General features: G+C 39.9%; 1 protein-coding gene across 4 annotated transcripts in view; it reads right to left on the bottom strand.

The window, feature by feature from the left end:
- sorcs1 (sortilin-related VPS10 domain containing receptor 1) overlaps nucleotides 1–26,542 on the bottom strand; it is a 174,476-nt gene that overhangs the window by 28,979 nt on the left and 118,955 nt on the right. For 3 of the 4 annotated variants that reach the window (XM_068726874.1, XM_068726871.1, XM_068726872.1), the window contains exons 4-10: nucleotides 23,529–23,687; nucleotides 14,981–15,054; nucleotides 10,898–10,962; nucleotides 8,614–9,026; nucleotides 6,515–6,694; nucleotides 3,531–3,677; nucleotides 2,522–2,624 (exon numbers count right to left, since the gene is read on the bottom strand). In XM_068726874.1, coding sequence (XP_068582975.1) covers nucleotides 2,522–2,624; nucleotides 3,531–3,677; nucleotides 6,515–6,694; nucleotides 8,614–9,026; nucleotides 10,898–10,962; nucleotides 14,981–15,054; nucleotides 23,529–23,687 — 1,141 coding nt within the window. The remainder of the gene's footprint in view (nucleotides 1–2,521; nucleotides 2,625–3,530; nucleotides 3,678–6,514; nucleotides 6,695–8,613; nucleotides 9,027–10,897; nucleotides 10,963–14,980; nucleotides 15,055–23,528; nucleotides 23,688–26,542) is intronic. The other variant, XM_068726873.1, reaches the window with a different exon arrangement.

The raw sequence follows: 26,542 nt of genomic DNA, 5'->3' as shown, positions 1-26,542 counted from the left end.
ATGTCTGAGCGAAACACTGAACACTGAGCTGAAAGTTGCTCTCTGGGTGCTTCACAGCAGCCCACTGCTCCTGATGCTGAGGATGGGTTCAAATGCAGAGGTCACGTTTCATGTATGTACCAGCATGTATGTGATGACTGTAATAAAGTCTAAGTTTAAGCTGTCGCAGTGGGCTAGAACTGTCAGTCATTCACTGTATTATATAGAAAAGCTAGAACCTATCCAGGCTCACATCAGACGAGAGGCATAGTCCATACACCCCTTCACTGAGCAGGGCTGACTCACATTAACACTCACATTCACACATTGTGAAAATTTGGAGTCCTCAAACCCAAAAAGTGTATGCAATCAAAATGTCAGCTACAATCACCCCTTTCAAAGAAAAACTGCGTGGGGCCAATTCACAACAGGATTGAGCAGCTGCCTGCTTCACCTGCTGCAGTAGGACAAAAAGAAGTTGTGTAATTCTCAAAGCGCCCGCAGAGGGTGCAATGCTCCCCATGTGCTGGAAAGCTCGGTGCACCTTTGCTATTTGCTCGTCTTGTCAGTAGGTGATAAATGAAGAACATTAAAAACACGCAATTTTTTTTACAGTCTGAAGGTGTGCGCTTGAAAACAGCAACATCTCATACAGATGATAATACTGAATCCTAAATACGGTTTGTTTCGTTTAAATTATTCCACCTCGTCGGTCAGGACCTGCAGCTTGCTGTCTGAACATTTCATTTTTCTTTTTCCCTCTGCCATTGTTCTGCCTGCTGTGTTCTTGGCGCTAAGGCAACATGTATACTTTGCCACATGGATAATTGCAATCTGAATCAGTAAATTCTCAGATGATCTTTATTGATGTGTTTGAGCTGTACTATCATAAGCGCAAAATCTTTTGTGAATCAGACGTTGAGATGGGACGGATAGCAAATGATGTGTAATTTATAGTGCTACCAGCTATGACTTCTGACCTTGGTGAGTAAAATTATATAATAAGCGATGGAAATTATGGTGAAAACTACCAGAATTAGGCCCAGAATGTAAAAAAAAATAGTTTTTCTTTGCCGGCAACTCAAGTGGGAGGCAAAGCCACAATAAGACAGAGATGTGTTTGTTATTTTACAAGGTAATTATACCAGATTACCTCTCACTCTTTTTGTTTTGTAGCTTGAATAATGACAGAGCTCAAACTAAATCAGTCGATTGTTTTAGTCGCATATCCCCGAAACCTGTTTAATTCACAATGTTTCACTAAGGTCCAGACACCAGAGGTGTGTGCTGATGTGTTATTGACAGTACTGGTCCATGCGGGAGTAAATATCACTGAGGTGTGAATTCACCAGAGGGGGCTGCTGATCTCATATTCCTCCATTTCTTTGTTTTCTCGCCACTGAGTATTTGCTTCCTCACCTGTGTTCTCAGGAACAACAAGAGAGCATCGTTGTTCCTGAGGGCTAAAACAGGAGGATTATATAGTTTTTTATTCTGTCATTTGCCCCTTTTCAAAGGTGAGGCGACACATGCATGTTGTCAGATGCCTGTGGGAGTTGTGTTCTGATGCTGAACAGCGACAAACTATTGGAAACAAAAGTAATGAGCAAAAACCTGCAAACAGCCAAATGTAATTGCATAGAAGAATGCAGCATTAATAGCTGCAGTACTATATTGGCAACATCACGGTGGTGAAATGTTCAGAGTCAAGAGTTGAGCTGAATAAACATTAAGCAAACTAATAGTACACCATTTCAACAGGATGCATTCTCTTGACATTCGTTTGGAGTTTGACTTTCTTCAGCATGTGCACATTCATTTATAACAGTTAATGCAAGTCTGTTTTAATTCAGTGCCTCAGAGACCAACAGGTTAGCTGGTGATCCCAGTGACATTACTGTCTTTAAGAGGCTGTAGCAGGCTTGGTTTTAAAGCTACTGACCATTTTTTTTAATCTTGACCTAACTGTATAAAATTACATGTTGTGACCTGTAGGATAATCACAGCCTCATGACATTTTAACAGCCACAAAAACCAGACTGAGAGCATTCAAAGGATGTATGGCTTCCGTAAGTATATTGACAATGTGCGGGTTTCTGAGCCGTTTCCACAACATAAGTGCTCGCCATCTAATCGCCGAAAACTGCAATTGTTGCAGAAATCTCCAAAAAGTTTTAGATTTCAAATCACAGCATGGATTTACAAATCATGGGAATGGATATCATAAGCCTCTTCAGGCTCCCAGCTTACAGATGATGTACACCATTTCTATGTGGCATATACTGTTGACCTGCTATCCCTGCCTAAAGATCCCATAGGGTTGAAAAATATACAAACTGTGAGCAACTGGTAGAGGTTCCACTATAATAGTCAAAGACAACAACAAATGCGAATATTATATAATTACTTTGTAAGAAACAAAAAAAAGCTCAGAAAGGGTTTCAATGAGGGGTTTGGTTTTTTTAAGGAAAAAACCCTCCGAACTGCAAGGAGACCAAGAAAAGAGAAACATGTTACTCAAAAGAGATTCCCTCTCACCTACCTGATGCTACAATGATCCCCGGCGCTGTGTCCCTGCTGGCTATGTTTCCAGATGTGTAGGGATTCGCAGACACGTGGAGATGGAGATGTAATGAACAGTATGGCTGCAGAGAAGAAAATCACAAACTCAGTTATCAAAACTATTATACCAAAGACCTTCAAAAGACGCTTCTGAATGAAAGGATGTTGCATCGACGTGGATGCACAACCCTCCCAAGTTGCGAGTTTGATCACAAACACCATTTCCCCATTGGCTGGTTTCACCATTAATTTTGATTGGGTTAACCTTTACCGACACAATTCTCATTACGACCCAGCAAAATGCCAGTAGTGCAGGCCATGTTGTGACGGGCTGTTTGGAGGTTTATTAAAACTCTGACATTTCCTGACAAATGACTGTATAATGTGGATAGAAGGCGAGGCATGCCACAGAATCACTAATTGGTTTATCAAAAAAATAGGTGAGTACTTTTCATATTAAGTCATGTTACAAGAAGACGAGCAGCAGAGACACAAACCATCAAATCGACATCGGTCATCTTTGTCTGGCTTCTTCTCATTCAGGTACACAGAATAGTATAGAAGAGGGAGATGGCAGTGGGTGGGCTTCACCCACACAACACCACATCCGTAGTTAAAGAGATATGCAGTTAGAATCCTTACTCTGACTGTCCCACCTTGGTCTTGGAGTGAAAGCTAGACTAGACTATGAGAAGCAACTTTCAAGGTCTTTCCGGAAGAACGAAATGTCTGCTTTTCTGTCTGACACCTCTTTGTCTTTGTTTTTTAAATGGGAGGTCAGCTTATTGGACTGAATCAAAATGGCTGACCTTTCATCTCAGCAGCCTCAGAGCACTCAGCTTTGACGGGCGCTGCTCTTTCTGAGCTCGGCCTCTCATTGCTGCTGGGATCAGTCAACTCCTGTCAAGGCCTCTCTTTGATTGAAGCACACACACATACATAACCATGTATGAACGCAGCAGAACGCTTGCAGATACGCAGACACTCACCAGCACACAGTGAATGCTGTTGCCCCTCAGGTCTTTGCTCGGCGCCTGCAGTAAACTCCAGTCTCTGCCTCTGTTGTAGGTGATGTGCGTCTTCACTTGGTTATCCGTCTTTTTGTTGGCGAGGAACATCCCCTTTATCCCCGCTACCTGGGGAATCAGAAAGAGAACAGCTCACAACTGCAAATGAAAACAGATGCACACGTCATACGTCCAAAAGATTTTATTATTGTACTTCCATATCTCCGAGTCTTGTTGCAGAAAATGTATGCAATGACTGCAAAGCAAATCATGCATGCCCTGGGGCGATGTAGCGACAAACGCCTACCTCTTCTGTATTCCCAACAAAACCAAACATTGAGTGGGGAATGATTGACTGTCTGGGGACTTTTCAGTCATCAACGTGTGCCTTAAATGAATCTGACTCCTTGTTGGAAGCCCCTCAGGAATCAGTGACAGTCGCATCAGGCGATGAAAGTTCACTTTAGTAATTGACAGATACTTCAATCTCCGTTGGAGGAGAGATTTAGCATATCCTACATTTTGGGTGGCGACCCCAATCAAGACAGCAGATTTGATTATATCGCCGAGGCCACAGCAAGACACCTGCAGCATCATCAACAGCTTAATTATCTGATTCAGAGATATAGTTTTTGCAGATGTCTGGTGCTGCTATGGATTTACAAGTTGTACATGCATGCTACAAGAGCCTCAACATTAGCCCCTAGCACACTTCTTTTTCTTTTTGGATTAGGTGCATTTTGCAAAGTAATATCAGCAGTTATTCATCAAAGAAAGAAATAATCTCAGCCTCCAAAAAATCCATATCCCTGGCACAATCCCCTCTTGCCTTTGTTGATGTCAGCACTTTGAAGCTACTTTGTATTCACACAATGTGCTCTGAAGACTGTTGGCCTACAGCAGCAGGGGCTGTTTCCAAAATGACAAAACATCATCTCTACCTCCTAGCTCTAAAATATTGATCAGTGTTCATAATAAACTTGTGGGCTGAGCTCTCATCAAGCAGGCCTTTATTTGATACTGTTACCTAAAAAGAAGAAAATGGCCAAAATGAATACTGCAGACTTGGGGGTGGAGTGGGGTATGGGGTAGACCTCATGTACAGCATACCAATGGAAAACTGGAGCAGAGTCAACAAAAAAAGAAGTCCACTTTTCCACACCAGTCTATGCAGCCTATGCAGAGCCCCCTGAGGTCGAGTGGAGTGACTTGAGTGAGAATCTTCAAGCTTTGGGCTGAAGAGTTTAGCTCTTGAATTCAAACAAACTTTAATGATGTCGACATAATTCTGCAAAAAACGTGCATTCGTCATGGCTCCGTCTTCAATATGTCTATAAATAAATAGGCTACTGTAGAAAATCCTGATTTTTGGGGACAATCTGATCCTGCTGCCCCCCACAGCAAAGCCTGGACCTGAAGGAGCAGTACTGTCAGACCTGAGCCCTAACACACCCCAAAAAGACTAATATAATGTTTACCAAAATAGGATCAACATTTTAGAATGTTCAACCAAAGAAAAAAAAAAGTGGAGAACTACAATAAACTAGGTTTAGAAATAAGTTCAACTAGACACTTTATTGAGGCAGTTCATGAGCTGAGAAACGCTAAAACTAATATCCAAACCGAATCCAATTTGAATTTTGATAAAACTCATTGAGTGTGTTATTTAACCGATTGCACTCTATGGCAGCGAGCTGTTGGGTCCACTTACAGAACAAGATGATCCTTAATGGGATAAACACCCCTTTGAGACCCTGCATGCATGGTTCTGTAAGATTCTCCTACATGTCAAGAAGACAACTTCAAATAATGCATGCAGGGCCAAAATCCACTTGTAAGAAAAAAATACCAATACAATTTTGGACATAACGTAGTGACCCCCCCACTCATATCATTACCAAGCCCTGCAGTGCCAAGAGATGAGCAGATGAGCAGATCCTGCGGCTGAGCTCACAAACCTGCTCCACCAACACACCAGCATTTAGACTCAACCACATTACAACACAGTTATAGAAAACTACATCGCCTATTGGCAAACACAAACACAAGCACAGAGCTAAATGTCGGACTTTTAAGACTTTATGTTTCAGTTTATTTTATTGATTTTAATACTTTTCAACATTTAAATATGCTTTAGCGATATGTACAATGTCACATCATGCCAATAAAGCCATTTGAATTAAATTGAAGTAATTCTACTTCCAGCACAGCATAATACTTGATGCGCAGATTTTATCATGTCCTGTCAATGTCTCGTGAACAAGACCCTGAGATACTGGCTTAGGGCAGTGACTCACTCCTAACCCGGATGGCACAATCCATCAATTTCCAGCAGAGAATCATGGCCTCAGACTTAGAGGTCTTGTTCACCAGTGAGGGTAAAACAAAGGGTGAGATGGACGAAGGTTATGATGTGGCATCAGCAGTAATGTGGGTGTTGTACTGGACCGTTGGGGTGAAAAGGAAGCTGAGCAGGAAGACAAAGCTCTTGATTTTACGTTCCGACCCTCACCTATGGTCATGAACTTTGGGTAGTGACCAAAAGAATGAGATCGCGAATACAAGCGGCTTATTAAATGAGCCTCCATCATAGGGTGGCTGGGCTCAGCCTTAGAGACAGGGTGAGGAGCTCAGACATCCGGAGGGAGCTCGGAGGAGAGCCGCTGCTCCTTCACATCGAATGGGGTCAGCTGAGGTGGTACAGATATCTAAGCGTGATGCCTCCTGGACGCCTCCCTTTAGAGGTTTTCAGGGCACGTCCAACTGGTAAGAGGCCCTGTTGTAGACCCAGACCATGCTGGAGGGATTAAATATCTCATTTCTGGGTCCCCCAAGAAGAGCTGGATAATGTAGGGACATCTGGAATACCCTGCTTAGCCTGCTGCCCCCGCTGCGGATAAGGAAGGAAGGAAAGAAGAATTGATGGAAGGATGGAAGGATGGATAGATGGAATGCTGGATGCTTACCTCGTAGAGGTCAACCATGACGTTGCCCTCAGGGCCCATGCTGCTGACCACATTCTCCAAAGCCAGGGTGTAGTAGACCCCCGACGTATCCGACACATACAGGTTGTAGGTTTCATTCTGGTTCCACTCCTGTACCGCTGCAACCACTCGGTTTTCATCTGTACTGATCACATGCAGGTCCTGAAAGAGAGGCAAAGTTAACACCAGTATTATACATAATAAATAACTCAGTAGCAGTGATTCATATTTCTATTTTATGCTCCCTTAGTCCTGTTTTTGTTTTTAGGTGCAGGCTTCGTGAATTTTAGCTGCGACCAGCAGGTCCATAACTCACTCTGTTGATCCAAAAAATACTTCCAAAATATCTCAATATGTTCATATTTTCTAAGTAAACTGCTTGATTCATTCCATCGAACGTATTTGAAAACTGTACTGACATTTAGAAGTCAGATTGGTCTTCCGAGTGTATTCTTTATTAAGTTCGACTAAATATTCACACAATTAAAATTAAGATTTTCTCTGAAATACAGTTTAATAAAATAATAATTTTATTTATTCATTATTATTTAATTAATTAATGCTTTTATTAATTCATTTTTGACAGGAGACTGACTGACTGACTGAATCATTTTGAAATTGCCGATCACATTCACCCTCTGGCCGCTTTTATTTTCAAGTCAGCTCTTACACACTTTTACCGTAAAGTCTAGTATACAAGCCTACTGCTAAAAGTGGAGGCTGGCTTCTCCTCATGTAAAAAACTTGCTTTTTTGCACATTAAAAGGAGACTTACAGCGGAAAACTGAGCAGAATGCTTATTTGGAATGTATTGTTTGTATATAATTTTCACTATAGAATTCATTATTTTCTGTAAGGGGGAAACACATTTTGTTTTTTAAATGTATTAATTCTAAAATTAATAGAATAAATAAGCACTTAACTTGAATACAATTTAATTTGTAGTTGACATTTATAAAGGTTTGAATTTGCTTTTTATAATCAAAAAACTGATTATGTCTCAATGAGAACTACAGATTGTAAAGATTGTATAGTGTTTTTACACTCTCGTTGGGCTTAATCATATTCAATAATCTGAACCGTTACATCATCTCTATTCACCTATTTTAATAAGAGGATACTACAATCATTATCACTACGTCAGGCTTATTGGACAGAGATTATGCAGTTGAGGCCATGCTGTTTGGCTGTGTGCTTCATCTACCTCTGGCTGTGCCAATAACACCTTGCAATGAGCCGACAGCAACCGGGGCGCCCAGGGCTTGATTGAATAAAACATGTCTAATTGTCAATGGGGATGTGACAAGCGAGGCCATGCGCACACGGAGCATCACGGAATAACAATTGTGAAAAACACTGTGAGTTACTTTTGGCCTTCATTTGCCCATAAATAACAAAGAGAGAGTGTCACGCAGCGCCAGCGATGAACTGGCACCTCACTGCATCTCTAGCCCACATACCAAACAGAGCTGAAAGCATATTATGTGCTTTTACATGCAGACAATTACAAAACCACAAACTGCAGCACTACCAACAACATTTTAATTGAATTTGTCTGAAAGATTATCAGTGACCCATGATAAGATATGCACTCTTACCAAAGATCAATTCACTATTTTTTAATCACACAATTAGAATGTTGTCAGCCGATTGAAGCATTAGAATGGTGAACACCTCTTCAGACGGTGAATTGAAAGAACACAACTTTAGGTTTAGTCAACAAAACTACTTGGTTCGATTTAGGAAAATATTGTAGTTTGGGTTCAAATACGTTGTTACATAAAGTATGTACGTGGAGTTAGTTAAGTATGTGATTTACATTCCAAAAGTACAGTAAAATAAGTCAATGTTGACTTTGGTTTCAAATGGGACACAAACAGCTGTCCCCTAGATGAAAGTTCTGTGTTTGTTTGACCCATTCACTCCAAACACAGACTTGTATTTTTAACGTGAATGGACTTCCTCCATTGCTCCCGTCATAATAACTACCATTAAATCGGTGGATCCGAAGCAGGTGGTTAATCATCAAGATCTCGTGCATATCTGTTAATTGAATTTGAATCAGGCGGTATATTTGTTACCTTGGGCAGCGTGTACTTGGGCAGCTTCATTGGTGTAAAGACATCCCTTTTAGCAGACACATAGTAGATCGGCCTCCCTGCGGCTGACACCTTAAGGTGATGAAATTGTTGAGTGAAAACATTTTGAAGACACGTCAAATAAAAAACAGACCAAGCATTTTTCACCACTACAGCTGCACTAATAGCACTCTCTGAGAATGACCTTGAAAAATGTCCTACAAAATCCCTTGCTTTCTTTTCTGTCTCATACGTGTCTCGAATGTTTTTCACTGAGCAAACTGGACAATTACCTACCTGGACAAAGACATACTCATCTTGTACCACCAGAGAATTGGGGTCAATGTAGCCGGGGAATGGTTTGCCCTTGTTGGCATCGGTGCAGTTCTGCAGCTTGCAGGTGACATACAGCGCCTCTGCTCCCACGCACAAAGACACACACATACACACACGTCAAGTCATGGCATCAGCGACCGTATTAGCCAATGAAGAAAAGGCAGCCTTCATCCAGAGCCAAGCGGCCTTCTTTGGCTTCCTGCATTACTCGTGTCAATAAAGTGGTCCCAGTCGGAGGGGGAGACAGATGACCACAGAGGCCAATTGCTTTCTTTGCCTTCAATTGCGGCGCCGGCAGAGAGCCTGTCCCCGCATGTTAGCCTCTGCCAAATATATGTCAGCTTCGTTCACAAGCGCATGATCAATAGTCTCTGGCTGTGTGACTGCAATATCTGACACGACTGATGATTGTTATGTGTGTTCGTATGATTGGTACTTTAGGAACAAAAACATTGACATAGACATAGGCATATATTACTGATTGAGTATTGAGTAAAGCTAAAGAACATTATTTTAGTCCGACAAATAACAATAACATAGGATAATAATATAATATATATAATATAATATATAGAACGTAGTGCTAGCTGATGAACTTATGAATGATTCTCGGTCAAAATTAGCTGTGGCACGTAGAAACAGCTGTTTGCTGCTTCTCTCTCTCTCTTCTCTTCTCTCTCTCTCTCTCTCTCTCTCTCTCTCTCTCTCTCTCTCTCTCTCTCTCTCTCTCTCTACAATCATGAAAAGCAAGTGTTCTGTCTGTCTGGCTATTGGTCTCCTCCGCTCTGTTTCAGTACTATAGACAGCGCAGTAAATGTCAAATTTCACAGAAGCAGTCAGTGGGTAACATGATGACATCATCAGGGGACATTATGACTATGGTCCAATTCCAATCCGGTCCTTCCACCCTCTCCCTACACACTTCCACTGCTTTGTGTTCGTAATGGAACACGCTTCGTACTAATGTTCTTCCATGCGACAACCTGTACAAACATTTACTCTGCTCAAACTAAGAGACATTTGATATTGCCATACAGACGTTAACAATTTAAAGGTTACCATGCGTTTAGGATCAAATGTCTAGAATTGATAGACATGTTCATTTGACTGTAAAGTGTATATTTACAGGGAGTGTTGCAAAAACCAAGCAGCTCATAAATAAGTTGAACACGAGAAGAGGTTTACAAAAAAAAGAAATAGCACCAAAGAAGCTTGTGAGTTTTATTTCTCTCCACAGGCGTAGGTTGCTGCTTCCAAAAGAAGCTGATGAAACCATGGTTGCAAAAAGTTATAAGACACTTTCTGTGTCCGCCGGTGATGGGGAAGTTTGTCCTGAAGCTTGCTGCTGTATTTATACTCTGTTTGACTACAAAGACTCACAGCTGAATGAAGCACAGAGTTCTCCGTCAGCGACTGGGAGGGTGGGGGGTCGGATTGGAATCGGATCTATCAGTGGGATTCCCCCTTATAACAGTTTGAAGTTTATCATATTTATAGAAAATGATGATGATGTGTTAAAGTTTAAAATTGCGCTGACAGATAATGTCAACTAGATAATGAAATGACAAATAATGGGGTAAATAAACAAAAAAAATGATTTTTTTCTAATTCCGATAACAGACTAAATAAGTAAATCAAATCAAATACTATATAGCAACTCATAATATCCCAGTGTTCATTGTCATTCAGGAGGACGAGTGATATTTCTCTATTCCAACGCAAGCTCCACTGAGCTAAATCACTTGCTTTTAAAAGCATTCTAATATATGCATTACTTTTCACTCTATTGCCATTGTCTGTCCTAAGACTCGGCCATTTCCGCTGTCCCTCTGCATTACCCTTCAGCAGAATTGTACACACAACTCCCAATTCCTCTCTACTTCAGCACAATGCTCATACAGTGCAAAGACAGGAGAAAGCGGAGCGTTGAACACGGAATTCAATTACTCACGTCCTTCAGAGATGCTGGTTTCCAGGTGAATTAAGCCCGGCTCTTTGTCCAAACCCAGTTTTGACCTGAAAGGCAGAGAAATGTGTTTCAGGAACATCACCATTGGTCTTTAGCCTTCAGGCAGATGCCACCCACTGTAGCTGCTGTCGGACCTGATAGATTGCACGCTGCAAAGTCACACAAATGTATAACTACAAAGAGGTTGAGTCATGTGCTCTGACAGTTGTGGTAAACATCAGCAGGAGTTGGGTGCAGGAATTGCCTTGTCTTTGTCTTCATTGATAAGAGTCTAAAGTGTGAGGAAAACGGACCTCAGGTTTACTGTGTGATATAAATGTGTAGAGCCCCCAGATCGGATGGAGGAAGAGGTTTCCTGGCATCATTAGGAGAGAAAAAGCCATTGATTTTCTCTCTACAGTAGGGATGTCCGCAGATGGAATAGCATATAATCATTAAAGCATTAACTATGTATTAAAAAGACTGGGGGATCACAGGAGAAGCAAAGACAGCACACACACGGAGGGAGAAAAGGGAGGTGGAGAGAGAGAGCCGGGGGGGGGATTTGAGTCCACAGGTAGCACACACCTAAACAGAGAGAGATATAAAAGCGGGTCTGTGTGAGGGGACCGTGAGAGACCACCATAGCATTAGACGCATTGGTTGATGATTTCACTGATGATTTTCTCATCCAAACCCTATTTCCACTTTCACTGAATAATCCCCTCTGCTACTCAAGGACAGGGTGAGGGAGGCAGAGAACAACTCTTCTAGTTTGTGGAGCTTCATGGTTTTGTTTAAACTTTACCTCTAAGCGATGGGAGGCAAAGCTCAGCTTCTACGTTGCCGGCCCACTGCAGCGGCTCTGTGCTCATGTGACACGGGCTCGGACAGCTGTGTGGTCTCTGAGGACACTTGATGTCAGAACAAGTGGAGCTGAGCTGAAATATCCCATTCAGGCAGCTCCAGATGTTTTTATAGCGATTGGTAATGTCATATGCAAAACACTTCACGGCTGTGCTAGCTAAGCTCACAAAGTGAATATAGCTGAATGCGGTGTAATTGAGAATGCCGTTTGTTCAAATCTGCACCGAGCTGCGCCCTATGACCGAGCGCTGCTCATGTTGATTAAATGAGCTGACCACTCTTCATCTCCTTCACATGTTTGGTGGCCACATGTCCACCAGACATAAACTCCCTCTGCAGCCTCATTACCAGGGCTACCACCACACCTACAGCACAGTATGCGTCCCAAAATAGAACTCTGACAGCTTCTGCAGCATCAGCCCTCCAGGCTCCCTTCACTCCTGGCTGCCCAGCTTGTTACTACCCTGACAGTTTATAGAGGTGAAAGCTTTTTGTTACAGTTAGTTACTGTGTAGAGGCCAGACATGCTAGATACCGCTGAGCTGGACCTGACACCTGTGACCTGATGATGACAAGACCATGTAGCTGAAGAGAAGACGGGAGAGCAGTGGGGCTGCACAATTAATTGAATATTAATCACAATTTTTCCTTTGACCACTCAAAGCTCTTTAACACTACATTTCATAATTCACAGCCGTCCATACACTGATGACAGGGGCTACCATGTAAGGTGCCACCTGCCTATCACGACCCTAACTAGCATTCACACACTGCAGGCACAGCCTGCAGGAACAATTTGGGGTTAAGCGTCTTGCCCAAGGACACATCGGTGGACTAGTGGAGCCGCCATACCGCTACACGTGCACCATACAGTGGCAGCCAGTGAGAAACTTTCCTGAAAATTGTGGCTGCTGTCCAAAATGGAAAAGTGATATACTTTATATAACTCGTTGTGCCCATCTGCTCTCTACAGAGAGCCTGGGGGGATTCAACTCAGGAACGGGTGCTCTGTGTGGGAGGACCTTCTCCCCAGTTCTGCCTGGCCCTTGCTAAGTGTATTTCGTCCATGTACGCTGTGACCGGCTCTCGTGGGTGGGCTTCAAAAGGCCTGGGCTGAAGGTGGCTAGCGGCCACCCCTGCCTGGATCTCGCTGCAATACAGGGCCATAGACTTGCGCTCGCTGCGCCCTCTCCTCCTGCAGGGAAGAACGGGGCTCCCGGCACGACTCAGGAGTCTGGGGCTATGTCGGCAACCCACCCAACCCGTCTTCCAACACGGATCCCGTCTCATTTACCGGCTCATCACCATTCATATCTATAACAATGTGTTTATAATGAAATTGTTTACTAGAGCAAACAACTAAACAGTTTATCTAGCCTCTTAATTTTGCTTTCAAAGTGCACCAGATTGGTGCGTTTGACTTTAAGGTGAATCTTCCTGCATGTTTTTCATATTAATAAATTTTGTAGAAAAAAGAAATATTGTAACGTCAGTTGTCCCTAAAATGTATGAATAATCATGATCTCAATATTGATTGAAATAATCATTATCATAATTTCAGCTATAATCGTGCAGCCCCAGTCAGCAGGGAACAATAAACAGTTACAATTTGGATTAGTCTTCATGTGAAAGAATTGATCCAATTCAACCCTTCACACCTTGAACTAAAACGTGTTTTGGATGATCACAATGGTTCTTGAAAGTTAATGCTCCCAAAAGAGCCGGATTGCGATCCAGTCGTTCAAACCACTTCCAGAGGTGACCAGATTGAACACAGGCGGTTGTTTGAACAGAACGACCGGATCTCAATCATATCTCAACATGGACACTGGAGACACATGTTATGACGAGGTGTAAATGTTATCAGTACAAATCATCATCATCATCTAGATACAATGTGGATGCGAGGCACATTGTAATGTGAGGTGTGAAGGGTTAACGATTATGCAACAATTCCAGATAGACACATACTATCACAATTTGGCTTTGAAGGCTTTGCTGAGAGGAACCATGAAGTTATTTCAATCATTCATATACTTTATTTCAACTCAAAGGAAAACAGTACTCAGGTTGAGTCCAAAACAGATTTTGGAGCCTCCTCCACGGCTGAACACTGTCGGTCACATAATGTAACTGTCTGCCACAGAGGAAGATCAAGTATGTCAGACACATGAATAATTAAAATCTTAAAAACCTCTTTGGCTCATCCGCTCTTACTTTGTGGAGACGCAGAGACGCATCAGGACATTTACAATGTCAGAAGTGCCCTTCATGTGATGACGTCAACACTAGTTTTACTGATAAGTTGTCACATAATTATTGTTTCGTAATATTAATGCAACAGTTTGTCTAGAACTGCATGAAATATTTGCAGTTTGTTCAAGAATTAAATAATACAGCACCTCTTAAATCATTTCATTTGTACAGTTATATAATTGTTACTAAAGACATTTAATAGTTTTCCAGAGATGGATGAATCCTATCCTGTAACTGAACCTGAAAATCCAAATCAGAATTAAAGCTGAATGATTCATTCCTTTTATATTGAAACTGCAATAGTAATAATAATATTTTATTTATAGAGCGCTTTTCAAAATTCTCAAAGACACTTTACAAACATTAAAATCATCATAAAAAAGCAATACACTGAAAACAAGAAATGTTTGTCATATTTATCATGTATGGGTAACTATGCAGCTGTTATCAATTAACATAATGCCATTTGGACCGCAGTGGCTCCCCCAGACATTTATCATCAGGGTGGCCAGATGGGTTTTTATGCTGTGGTAGTTCATAGGCTCGTTGAGATCTATGTCAATATGTCATTCCAGTGATTGATTGATGGCCGAAATGCACGTACTAAATTGGTATTATTTCTGTACAGTACTAGCTAGGTTAGGTATTAGTTAGTCAATTACTTCTATCTGACTGGTTTGAATTACACAATCTTGGGAGGATAGAAACAACAAGCAACATCATGCATCGTTATGCAACATGCATAGTTGTATCTGATTATTTTCATGGAGAAAAAGCATACACTAGCTTGAAGTTGAATTTATAGAAAACAATCATTAGGTAATTGCAAGTTAGATCTTTTTTTCAATTAGCCCTGACCTGAGTAGAACAAAATCAGTGCTGTATGGTGAATGATGCCAGATCAAGTTCTTAATTTCATATTGCCTACAACTTGTTCATCAATGTCTACGTCGCTGTACTTACCAGTAGAACCGGTTGGGGGCCACTCTCTCATGCACCACTTGCCACCTTCTCCCAAACTCCACCGAGCTGTAGAGCTGCAATAAGACAACCAGGTGAGAATTCATTCACATAGCATCTAAACAGCGAATCAGATGTACCGCGACACAAACCATCCTACTATCACATGCTGCGCATTTCCACTTTTCTCTGAGTTTTTTTCAAACTTTGAGTTACTTAGTACCTCAGTGATCCTTTTAACAGCTGCTGTGCAACGTGTGGGAGACACACACACACACACACACACACACACACACACACACACACACACACACACACACACACACACACACACACACACACACACACACACTGTATGTATGTCTTTATTTGAAGCCACTAAATTAGATTGTAATTTACATAAGATTCAAACACTGCAGAGGAATAACAAGGCTTAAGGACATTTAGGGATACAAGCATTATCTGCCTTCCAACACGACTACCTATTACTGCAGAAACCTGATTATTGCTTCACACATGGACACAATGACCACTGAGCTAAGAATGGGACCATAAAGAAAGATGTGCAGGGCGTCAGTATGCCTGCACTAAAGAAATGCACTGTGCTGTAGGAAGCCTGTGAACGGGAGGGAAGATGAGATGAGAGCAGCCCCGGCCTGGTGGGTGGTCTCAATACAGCCATTGTTCCCCAGTCAGTAAATCACTGGATTGCTCACATTATTACCACGCGACACAGAGAGGGAGGAGAACGCATGGGAAAACTCTGTGGAATGGAACCAGCTGTCCATAAAAATGTACTTGTTCCATTGTAATTTCAGACGTCCCGTTTTCCCCGTTCAATTTTAATTTTTTACCTATATAAATTATTGAGTCAATATTAAAGGATTGGTTCACTTAAATGACAAAAAATACATTCAATACTTTATTTTAAATCTCCTTTTTTGCTTGCTATTGAGTCACACCCCAAATTGACAAAAGGAAAGACTAATGAAGCTTTAAATATAATTTTATGAGCGCCACAAAAAACTCAAATCATTCCCTTTTTTATTGGGGTGGAGATAGATACCTCTTAACTTAGGCACGTAAAACTCAAACTATTTGCATGGCTGCTGTACAAGTGAGCATGTTTTTTCTCATAATTTAAATGTTCCGACCCTTCAAGTTCTAAGGGAAGCTCTGAGAGTGGGGAAAAAAAATAAGCTCTTTCCAAATTCCCCCCCCAAAAATGTTTCATCTGTGAAACAGTTGAAAAAAAAGTTTAGGCAGATGAAACAAAAAAAAATTGTAATAATGATAATACTATCTCATGTTCTATGTAGGACTAAAAGTTTCATGTTTTCTTCCAGGTGAGTTGTAATTCACAGAACTTGTTAACACACAATATACCTTGTGTTTAGATTGTGTTTAGTAATTACAACTCGTTAGTGAGCTGACAAGAAATGATGGGAGAGAGACATGACGAGCAACAAAGGCCAGGGCGTTTGCGGTCAGATCGGGCACTTTAACCCCCTAGTGCCCCAAAAGTCTCACAACCTCACTGGCATACTCACTGAAGTCCTTTTGTCTCCAAACACACCTGTATTCTCTGACAAAGCACAATGACAAACCTGTTTCCTCTGGAGCTCACAGCTGGAATGTAATGAAGCATAAAACTTATTCCACTGGTTCAAGCTGGACTTTTTCCATTTTGAGAATGATCAACCATGCAAAATGTGTAAATAATCATCTATTACTAGATAACAGACATGTGACTCTGTTTGTTTATGTTCACTTATTTTATAATTGCATTTATTTACTCCATCCCCAAGGGTGAAGTGTAGGCAGGCCTGCATTTCAAAAGCATCCCTGTTGAATCCCATACAGATGATCACGGTTTTCAAATCAATTATTCTTTTATTTTACTAATAGGGGAGTTATTCTTTGAATTTGACATTGCTTCCTTACATTTCGCTGTATTTTAACGTCACAAAAACGAAAGACAAAGATTACTGCTCTACTCCCCGGGCACATCTCAGCAGCCCACTGCTCCCAATAAGCTAGGGATGGGTTAAATGCAGAAGTTAAATTTCGTATATGTGTATATGTATATGACAACAATAAACTGAACTTTGAACTTTAATAGATTATTGCTTCAACAAAAATCATCTTAAATGCACAATATGTAGTTTCCTGCTGTCTTTGGTCATTAAAACAATGACTAAAGACAGAGTTCGCACTACCCTATTGACCATCTCGCAAAAAAGTGAAATTCACAATGGGTTTTCTACAGAGGCTTAAGTCCTGTTTTTCCATGGCATCATAAAAGCTTAGCTGCTGGCTCAGATCGATTTTGGTGATAGTACAGGTTTGCCTGACCACCCACCTACTCCAAACTTGACCCCCTGTATTACTCAGCCCTGAAATGTGTCAATGTCCCTTAAATAGCATGCTAGGATGGTCATCCCTTGTTGTGAAGTGGAGCTTCTAAAGAGGACCAAGACACGTCTGGTTTGAATGGACCATTTTACTGTCTGAACTGCAGTATTAGAAAAAGTGAACACTCGACATGTGGCTTTCTACGTATCATCATCTAGGTTAGCGTCAAGAAGCACATATCATGCTACTTCCTGGCTCTTCAAAGTAAAATCACTTCCGGTTTTATGCTTTTCACAATCTACAGCTTAACATTATATTATACAATCAAACAATTCACAACATCCCTCACTTTGCCTAGGTTATATCACAAGTACACTTTAGTCTGTAAGATCATCTCAGGCAAAAGCCATAATGTTAGGATGCACAAATGGCTTCAGTTTAAAGAGCCTTCTATCAGTACAGATAGAAGGCTCCGTATCCATTATTAAAGTAACAGATTTCTCATGTTGAAAAATTGTTTGACATTTTGGATAATGTAAGTACAAAACTCAACAAAATATATAACACAGGTCTAACTGTTTTTAGACATTGTAATGTAAAAAAAAAAAAGAAATTATATATATATATATATATATAGTGCTGGGCAACAATTACAATTTTCAATTGCGATTAATGGCATGATTTCTTTGTTATGCGCAAAGTTCAATAATGATTCAAAGATAGTGTATGGCGCACTTTTATTTTAAAAGTACAGCTGTAGAACAAAAGTGCAATAACATTTGGTTTGCAAACACTTTAAACAAATGAGGTGCTTTTTAACAGCAGTATTCCCTTTACACAGTATTTTGGTCGGACACATATGGAACGCTGATTACCTTCTAATATGTGTGGTATTTGTTATGTTAGGAAGAGATGCCTCACAAACAGCTGTTCACCGCTCGCTGCGGTTCTTGTTAAAAATATCCGCTTAATAATTTAAAAAAAACTGCGTTAACAAGTGATAAAATAATTGTCTGCGTTAATTAATGAATGTGTTAACGCGATAATAACGCGTTGACTTGCCCAGTCCTATATATATATATATATATGTATATATATATATATACATATATATATATATATATGTATATATATATATATATATATACATATATATATATATATATACATATATATATATATATATATATATATATATATACATATATATATATATATATATATATATATATACATATATATATATATACATATATATATATATATATATATATATATATATATATATATATGTATATATATATATACATATATATATATATATATATATATACATATATATATATATATATATATATATATATGTATATATATATATATACATATACATATATATATATATATATATATATATATATATATATGTATATATATATATATATATATATATGTATATATATATATATATATATATACATACATATACATACATATATGTATATATATATATATATATATATATATATATATATATACATACATATATGTATATATATATATATATATATATATATATATATATATATATATATGTATGTATATATATACATATATATATACCTTATTATACCTTTAAGACTTTATATTCCCCTCCACCTATGAGAATGATATTGCAGTCCTGACATTAAGTGACGCATATATATTTTCCTCCTCCATTGTATCTGCTTCATTGGATCGCTCCACAGTGGGCATATGCAAACTATATATTCACTGTGACTACTGCAGCTGGTGTGTGTATATTCTCATGTCAAAGAGGGAGAAACAAACTGCATGGGTGACGACATTACAATGACGTCCATGCCAAGCTGTGCTAAGCAGATGCAAGCAAAAGTGGGAGAGGCAGGGGGAGGGGTGCAGGAAATCACTTTGCCTAATTATCCTCCCGCAGCAAGTTAGTATGTAGCCAAGCAAGTGACAGTGAAGAGGCAGAGAGCGGGAGGCGGGGGAGGTGAGGGGTGGATTGGTCGACACAGACTTTACAACCTCCAAAAGTCTCTCAATCAACAAATGCAGCAGCACTGCCAAAAGGAGGTGAGGAAAGTGAAAGAGAAGCAGTTTTGGGGGGGAGATGATGTGTGAGAGAGATGGCCCCAGACATATAGGGAGTGACCACACAGACTAAATAGTTAGTGAACTGCCGTCTGTTTCCACGGGCGCATTACCAAACAGGGCCCAGGCCTAGGGGCCCAAGGGCTCAGGGGCCCCTAAGCCAGAGCCCCTGCATTAAGTTGTTGTTACTGATTTGCATTTCTTGACGCATTGTCAAAGAGCTTAGTCATTCCTGTCAAATAGCTCTAAAAGTCTGACTGAAAAAACTGGAGGAGCAGCCTAAACCTTCACTTTGAAGGAAAACAACATCGTGATGCATTTTATGTCCCTCAGCTTATCTATGGGACTTCAAGAGCGGCGTATTTTGTTAATGCACTGTTAATTGATCGTACGTGCGCTGTATATCCTGTGTTCATTAGAATCATTAGTACCATTATCTCATCATCTATCTATGCCTGATTCCCTAAAACCTTCACAATGGCCCCGAAATATGTCAAACAATGACAGTCTGTTAATCTCAATACAACAGGCATTGTATTGGCATACAACAGGTTTTGGACGAAATAAATATAAAATAAATAAATATTAGATTTACTTTATTGACACATCTTTATCTTCAGTGTTTGTCATGCAGGACTGGGAACCCCTATGAGATCACAACATATCTTTGAGGGGGTGGTGAGACACTGGATGGAAAAGCAGCACTTCTAAGTAAATGTATAAGTGCAGTTGTATTTAGTAATTGTAAATGTATAAATGTGCATTACTTCATTCATTTTAAAAAGAGACTGTGCATGTAAAGAGCGTAAACTGACAAAATGTCCCTGAAATGTCCATAACTGGCTCTAGATGGGTATGTAGAGCTGCAGAGTTTAGAGCAATGGCATCTGACCAAGCAGCAGTGTTTGACAAGCTGAGTGACAACGTGTTGGGAAAAACTGAATGGTTGCAAACAAGTTCATAACTGAAAGGCTTTATGTGACACTGAAATATGCTCCAGACTTTTGAAAGAGGACGATTCAACTATACTCAGATGGGATTTATCTCAGACGGGATTTGTCAAAATTAGAGGACAACATCGAATTACTCCATCTCTCTTTAATACAACCTGAAGACATGTGTATGTAATGTTTATAGAAAAAGTTCATAGAAAGTTGACAGAAAGAGAAGAAAGCTATTCTCCCGTCACAAGGTCTGTGAAGAGTATTCTATGTGATTTAGTATAACGTTAGTTAAGAGCTGAGTGTAGACCCAATATCCTACTTTGAATTATGTGTCTCTAAAGAGGCCGTTGTCATAGACCTAGAGGGAAAAGGGAAAAGCATTCTGATAACTTAAACTCCAAAACTATGCCAGGATACATTTCAAGGTTCAGATTCTTTTATACAATATTCTTTTAATGTAAAAAATGCTGTGATGACTTCTGAAGCCTTAAACCCATAAACCCCATCACATCATTGGTTTATGATTATCATTTAAGAGGGGTTTGAAAGCCCAGACCCTTATTTACATGTATTCATGCTCTGCATTCAGTCTGTGTCATTTAAACCAGTAAGTTGGTGGTATAGCTGAATTCTAAAACAGCTAAAATGAAGTGAAAAATGGCTGAAAACACAACTTAAAAATGGCATTCATGGCTTTCAGGCATCTCAAAGTTATCAAACAGCAAATTGTAGCACTGTGTGTAGGTATGTGTGTGTCTGTAGGTATGTATGTGTGTGTGAATGAGTGTATATGAGGGATTATACTTTGCACAATGCAAGTGTGATCTTCCTTCAAGAAGGGAAAGGAGGCATGCTCGCACACACACACATTCACGCACGCACACACACACACACACACACACACACATGTCTCGTCAGCAAAGGAGAATGCCTTCATTATTCATCACAACTGAAACATTAGACCCAAATGGGCTGAGCTGCAAGAAAAGCATTTTATTAATGCAAACGGTTATTTTAAAATGTGTATAAATTTGACCTCTCTCTTTTCTTTCTCTCTGCCTCACGTTCACAGACACAATTATTTTTGCATATATCCTGCACTGCCTCCTTAGATGAGTATCTATTTCAAAACCATTTGCACTTTGTCTCTAAGCTCCAGCTGAATAGCTTGATTGTACAGGGGTAATTTATGAGGAAACGACTGTTGTTTTGATACCTTACTTTGAGAAGTAAAAACGCTTTTTTACAAAAGCCTACCACTGGATGCCACTAAATCATACACACTGCTCCTTTAAGTCACTGTCTACTACCGAATGAGGTAAAACAATGGTGATTGAGCCAAAGTCCCACTGATGAAAGTATAGCAATTCATGTTATAAACTGGCTGTGCTGCAGCTTCACATTAAAAGCATTGAACTGGTGAAACACAAGTTGACTTTTATTATGACGTAGTCAAACAAAAAAGGAATGTGTTTGACTCTGACCGCTATCTTTCATTCAAAAATGTGACTTAAAAACAAGACAAGGGTCATTTTGTTAATTTTTGACACACGTCAGGGAGTAATGAATGGTGAGGAGCAGCCACAGAGAGCGGAGAGCGAACCAACTATATCACGTCTGATTTTGTGCGGCTCATGCAGCACAAAATCAGATCACATTTGCTCACAGAATGATGGAAAAGGGCTAGTTGGTCTTTTTTTATTAAAATGACAATAGTATTGAAACACTCTTACTATCACCACCAAATCAACCAAGACTGAACTCTTCAGGACTGACACTTTAACTTTGACCTAAAAGCCACCATTTTGAGTGGCTACCTCAAATTTACAGTAGAATCTCATAAAAATAAATTTATGGATCAAAATGTTAAAATCTTGCCATTTTGACTTGATAGGTAAACATTGTGTTGTTTTATCTAAGAATTTTTATGTAGAAAGTCAAACTTCGGATTTAGTAAGATATCAACTTCAATTATCCAATCTATGTCAGGGACGTGTGGTCAGCGGTCATGAAAAGTAAAAAACAAATAATGCTAAAATAAAATAAATATTAATATTTCTCTACTGATCTGTGGTATAAATGTAATTTCTGTATGATTCCAATCATTTCAAGCATTTTTATAATCAAAATCGCTGAATTAGCGCATGTCCTGTTCAAACAGAGGAGACACGTGAGGTGAGGCAGTGATGAGCTGTACCTCACCTCAGATTGTGAATCCCTCACTAACTGGGTTGAGCGCGTGTCTTTTGCTTTCTCATTGTTTGTCACCACTGTAATATCTGTAGACACTTTTATTATATGTCCTTTCTTTACATAGAATACTGTGTTTCACGTCTGTGTAGAACATATTTAGTGTTGCTGATCTGACAGAAACCACAGTGAAAAAGCACAGAGGGGAGGCAAACACTACTCTGTCTCAACGAAGAGGGCGAGCGAGAGCCCACGGGTCGGGTTTATGCTTGTTCTGTGGTTGCTCTTCTTCTACACTTCTCTTCTTCTTCTTATATTTTGCTTTGACCACAAAAATATAAGATTCAATATCTAAGCTTAAAAATGTCTCAAAAAACAAGGACATATGAACAAATCAACAGCAATTCAACGTCGGACAGGTAAAGTAACCTTTTATGTGTTTGTTGTTCTCTTTATACATCCGTGGTTGTTACGCAGATTATCGCGGAATCTCACGATTTTCGCGGGTGGCGCTTCTGAAACGCTCCCGGTGAGGCAGGTCGGTGGGGCAGATAGCGGCGCACACGCTCCCGGTGGAATCAAATATGTACCTTACCTATGTGTATGTAAAGAATGCTGATATGAAATGTGAAAAACAACCAGTAGTCAATGTGCAAGTTGCCAATTGAATAGTGATTTAAGCTTCTCTATTGGGTTCATATATTTGTAAATCTGATTAATGTAGTGTGCAGTCAGTGCCTCACCAGCCACGAACCTCACCGCACGTCACTGAGCTATGTGTATCCGCTTCTCTCCCAAATGAACATCATGAACTCTGTGTGCTTTGAGCCACACTCTTGTGTAACAGGATCTCACATTTATCAATGTTGTTTCTAATCTGACTTTATAATCAGCTTCTTTTGATACCTTTGAACAACCTTCTGCTACACTAGCCTTGGTGCCCGCTGTCTAACCTTTTGGTCGTGGCTGTAGGCCAAAATCCAGTCCTCCTGCTCGGGGTGGAAGAGCAGGCTGAGGATATAGAAGCTCAGCCGGTACTTCTGATAGGTAGCACCTTCATCGGAGCTGATCAGGAGACTGCTCTCCACCTCCGGATCAGTCAGCAGCATGATCTGAAGATGACAGAAGAATGAGAGATTAGCGACAATGTGGAGCTCCACTCTGTGGCTTTCAGCACTTAACAGAAGGAAGGTCTGCATCGTTAAAAAGACAGACACAAAGTGACGAGTCAGTCAAAACGTATTACCATATCTGAGATGTAAAGCGTATTATTACAAATGCAGATCAGCATGCACAGCCAGTTTTCCACTGATGTTGCCACATCAAAAATAATAATTGATATCTGTTAGGCTTGATGATATAATCAGTATGATATATATATATATACATACTGATTTTATCATGTGTGTGTGTAAGTGGAATTACTGTGTGTGCCTCATCATTCACATTTCACGTCTCTTTTCATTCTCTCTGCCGATGCTCAATCAGGCCTTGAAAGCTATAATTTCCCATGAGCTTCTTTCTTTTCTTGGAGGTCCCACTTCTTTCTTTTTTTTCCAAATTCTGGAACGGCCCCCAGAAGAAAAATCACAAAATCACAAAGAAATCCCTGGATAATATCAGATGCAAATATAATTGAATCAGTGGATGACAGAGACACACAAGAGCTCTCATCATTAGCAGAGTGCAGTGGCAGAGAGTTTGGAGAGGCACGCTTGTGGCTGTGTGGATGTGATACTGCATGCTTATGTCTTTAGTAAAGTCTGTACTGGTGCTGGAAAACACTGGCCCCTGGTTTGACCCTCATTAAAGATGCACATTGACTAAGGAACAACATACAGATGTTTAAGAGTCAGCTCATAACAGACAAAAGACCTAGTCTAATCTTTTATTCTTAGTCTCTCTTAAGGGCATAATATTCACTGGGGAATATTTGAAATTGTATTAAAAAAAATTGGCTTAGTGCAGTTGATGTAGAGAAACTGGCTGATTGTGTAAAAAAAACAAAAAAAACCTTTAACTTGTTTGATTTTACGTTAGAATTATGAAAGTGCGGCTTTGTTTTTGGTCGGAGCTGAAGTACTCTCCCTGCGGCGCACTCAGGCTTTCATGTAGTTTAGGGATGGCGTTCGGCCTGCCAATCTCTCTGTGGCCATTATGTCATCAGACAGCCGTGAGAAAGAGAATACATTGCTCTCACAGTCAATATTCTCAGTATGGCACTGCAGAGCAAAGTGGTTCTGGTCTCTCATGCTATTGAGTCATTTGTCAGCACTCGCTTGGGTAACAGCAGTTACCACTAACACCAGTTCATCAATCACAAAAGGCAGATATAATGCCACATACGTGAGCCCCATGCTGACCGATTCAATCAAATGTACTCAAACTGTCTGAACTACAAATCCCAATCAACACCGGGCTCACTCCCTGGAACTGCAACTCAGCTGGAAGAGTGGACAACTTTATTATTGACTGATGTATTTCTGGTAAATGGGGGATTACAGGCATGTACATATGATTCAGCATGCTTACAGAAATGTGTTCCACTAATATACATTGGAATAAGAAGATTAATACACCCAGGTGAAATCTATATGGAGATTGCTACAGTTCTGATGCAAGAGGCTTGTTTCTGTTTATTCCATGAAATGAAAAGCCTTATTTAACCTTTTCAATCCCAAACAAACAAGAGAAAAGGCTGGAGGACAGAAAGGATTCTAGGCTTTAGTATAATGTTATTCAGTTCAGGAACGATGGTGTGAAATCATTGGGGCTTTGCCTTGTTTGCATTCTACAGTTATTCCCTCTCCTCAGTCGCTCCACACGCAGCTTTGCTGCATGCTAAAGTGTGTCTCAAAATATAATTTTTTGCATGTTGACGTGTGCATGAGATCCCATAAATTTATTTTGTGTGGGCTTGAATGAGAATATTGGATTCCGCTGTCTAATGAAAAGGAGAATCATGCTAAAATAGAACAAAACTTAATAAAACTGGATTAGAAGGAAAATGTCACAATCCTGTCTATCCATACTTTATATCTGTACGTAGTAAACTGGCTGTGGTCATGAGAGACAATTCAAGGAAAACCATTTTTGGCAGTTGTTCTCTCTTAATTTAACGAGTATTTTAATTTAAACTCAACAAAACAATGGCTACAGCGACAGCGCTGCATCTAACCTAACAGAACGTTTGCTGCCATTACACAGGTTAGAGCATGATGACCAACATGCACCAGGCAAAAGACAAAGGTTTGTATGAAGTTGAGAGCCTAGACCACTGAAGTGAGTGAACTCATTTATGACCCAGTTGCGTCTTCCTTTCACTCGCTTCCTAAACCAATGCACATGCTGGCCAGATCAAGATGTTTAAGACACGAGGCCATGGTGCTCATAGAAACACTACAGTTCCTGTCCACAGGTTCATTCTCCCTTGAAAAAAATAAGTTGCCAAAACGATGTTGGTCCACTTAATAGATTCTTAATTTTTCAGCAACATCTGCTGGTTGAGCCCAGATTCCCCCACTGATAAAAGCAGTGAGATGTGATTAAAAAAAGCTAACAAGTGGACCATCAAATAAGATTTGTCAAAGAAATATGTTATCTTGCTGTTGATTTTGCCATAAAAGATGTTTTTATGTGCTGTTAATGCAAAAAGCTTCTTTCGCTATTTCGCCAACGTTTTTGATGTTATGAAACTATTCAAAAAAGGTATTCTGAGCCACAACTGCATAAAATCTGAATGACACTCAGTATATTATTTCTAATTTAAACTTTAAATCACATTTGTATAGCTCCACATACTGGAAAGTCTTCAGATATGGCGCTGATGACTAATCATATCAATGCTTTTCCAGTCAAAAATTTGAATTTTCAATTTGTGCTGTGTGCCATCTTAATTTACTCTTAACCAGTAACATATATACTGATATTTACACATATCAACACATCTCACAAGTGTTAGGGTTAT

Source organism: Cebidichthys violaceus, unplaced genomic scaffold, assembly GCF_023349555.1.
Source record: "Cebidichthys violaceus isolate CVI_PGR_0920_01 unplaced genomic scaffold, fCebVio1.0.p SCAF_4, whole genome shotgun sequence".
Classification (NCBI taxonomy): domain Eukaryota; kingdom Metazoa; phylum Chordata; class Actinopteri; order Perciformes; family Stichaeidae; genus Cebidichthys; species Cebidichthys violaceus.
The sequence above is the reverse complement of the archived record's forward strand: the minus strand, read 5'-3'. Positions and strand labels throughout refer to the sequence as shown.